This window comes from Penaeus monodon, chromosome 28, assembly GCF_015228065.2.
Source record: "Penaeus monodon isolate SGIC_2016 chromosome 28, NSTDA_Pmon_1, whole genome shotgun sequence".
Classification (NCBI taxonomy): Eukaryota; Metazoa; Arthropoda; class Malacostraca; order Decapoda; family Penaeidae; genus Penaeus; species Penaeus monodon.
The window spans coordinates 32613108-32613775 of record NC_051413.1 but is presented as its reverse complement, the minus strand read 5'-3'; the positions used below and the strand labels follow the sequence as shown (position 1 = coordinate 32613775).

Genomic DNA, 668 nt, shown 5'->3' with positions numbered 1-668 from the left:
TCAGCCCAAGAATTTCCGGCCAGGATTCAGGTGCGTGCCCATGGAGGCACCTAATCAAGGCATCGACCAAGAGAGATCTCCAGGGGGACATGGGCGTTGCGTGATTGCCAGGTAGTCTGTTATAAAGACTATTTTTATGATATTGGCTCGCTTGTTTATTTCCACCTGGTGTGTCGTATTTCTCTTTTACACCTTGGGTAAAGTAATCGTCTTTATTATCTTATTTTTAGAATATTAATAATTTTAGAATGACTTTATTAACTTATTATTAGAATTATTGATATATATTTTTTTATGATATTGCATCGTTGCAATTTTTTTATGATATTGCACCCGATATGTCATATTTCCCCCCTTAAAGTAATCATCTTCATTATCTTCACAGGGGAGCAACATCGGACAGTCCTGAAATACATAGATATTTATTTTTCTTCCGTTTTTTTCCTCTCTTTCCCTCTTTCAAGACTACTCGAGGAGACTTACACGTCAGACGAAGTGGTGGAGCTGCTGGATTCCCTTGCCGAGGTGGTGCGAGCCGAAGTGGAGGGGGAGCTGATCCACGCCACACACACCAACTCGGTCCTCCTGTCCAATGTCTTCGCGCAGGCTCAGAAGTGGCATCTCGAACTCTGCGTCGACACTTCGAATCTCGAGAACCAGTTCGTGTG

At 42.8% G+C, this 668-nt stretch overlaps 1 protein-coding gene across 1 annotated transcript in view; it reads left to right on the top strand.

Moving 5' to 3' along the window:
* The first annotated feature begins 292 nt into the window (after positions 1–292).
* LOC119591176 (leucine zipper transcription factor-like protein 1) overlaps positions 293–668 on the top strand; it is an 11362-nt gene continuing 10986 nt past the window's right edge. Inside the window, exon 1 of the mRNA XM_037939885.1 lies at positions 293–659. Coding sequence (XP_037795813.1) covers positions 295–659 — 365 coding nt within the window. The 5' untranslated portion in view covers positions 293–294. The remainder of the gene's footprint in view (positions 660–668) is intronic.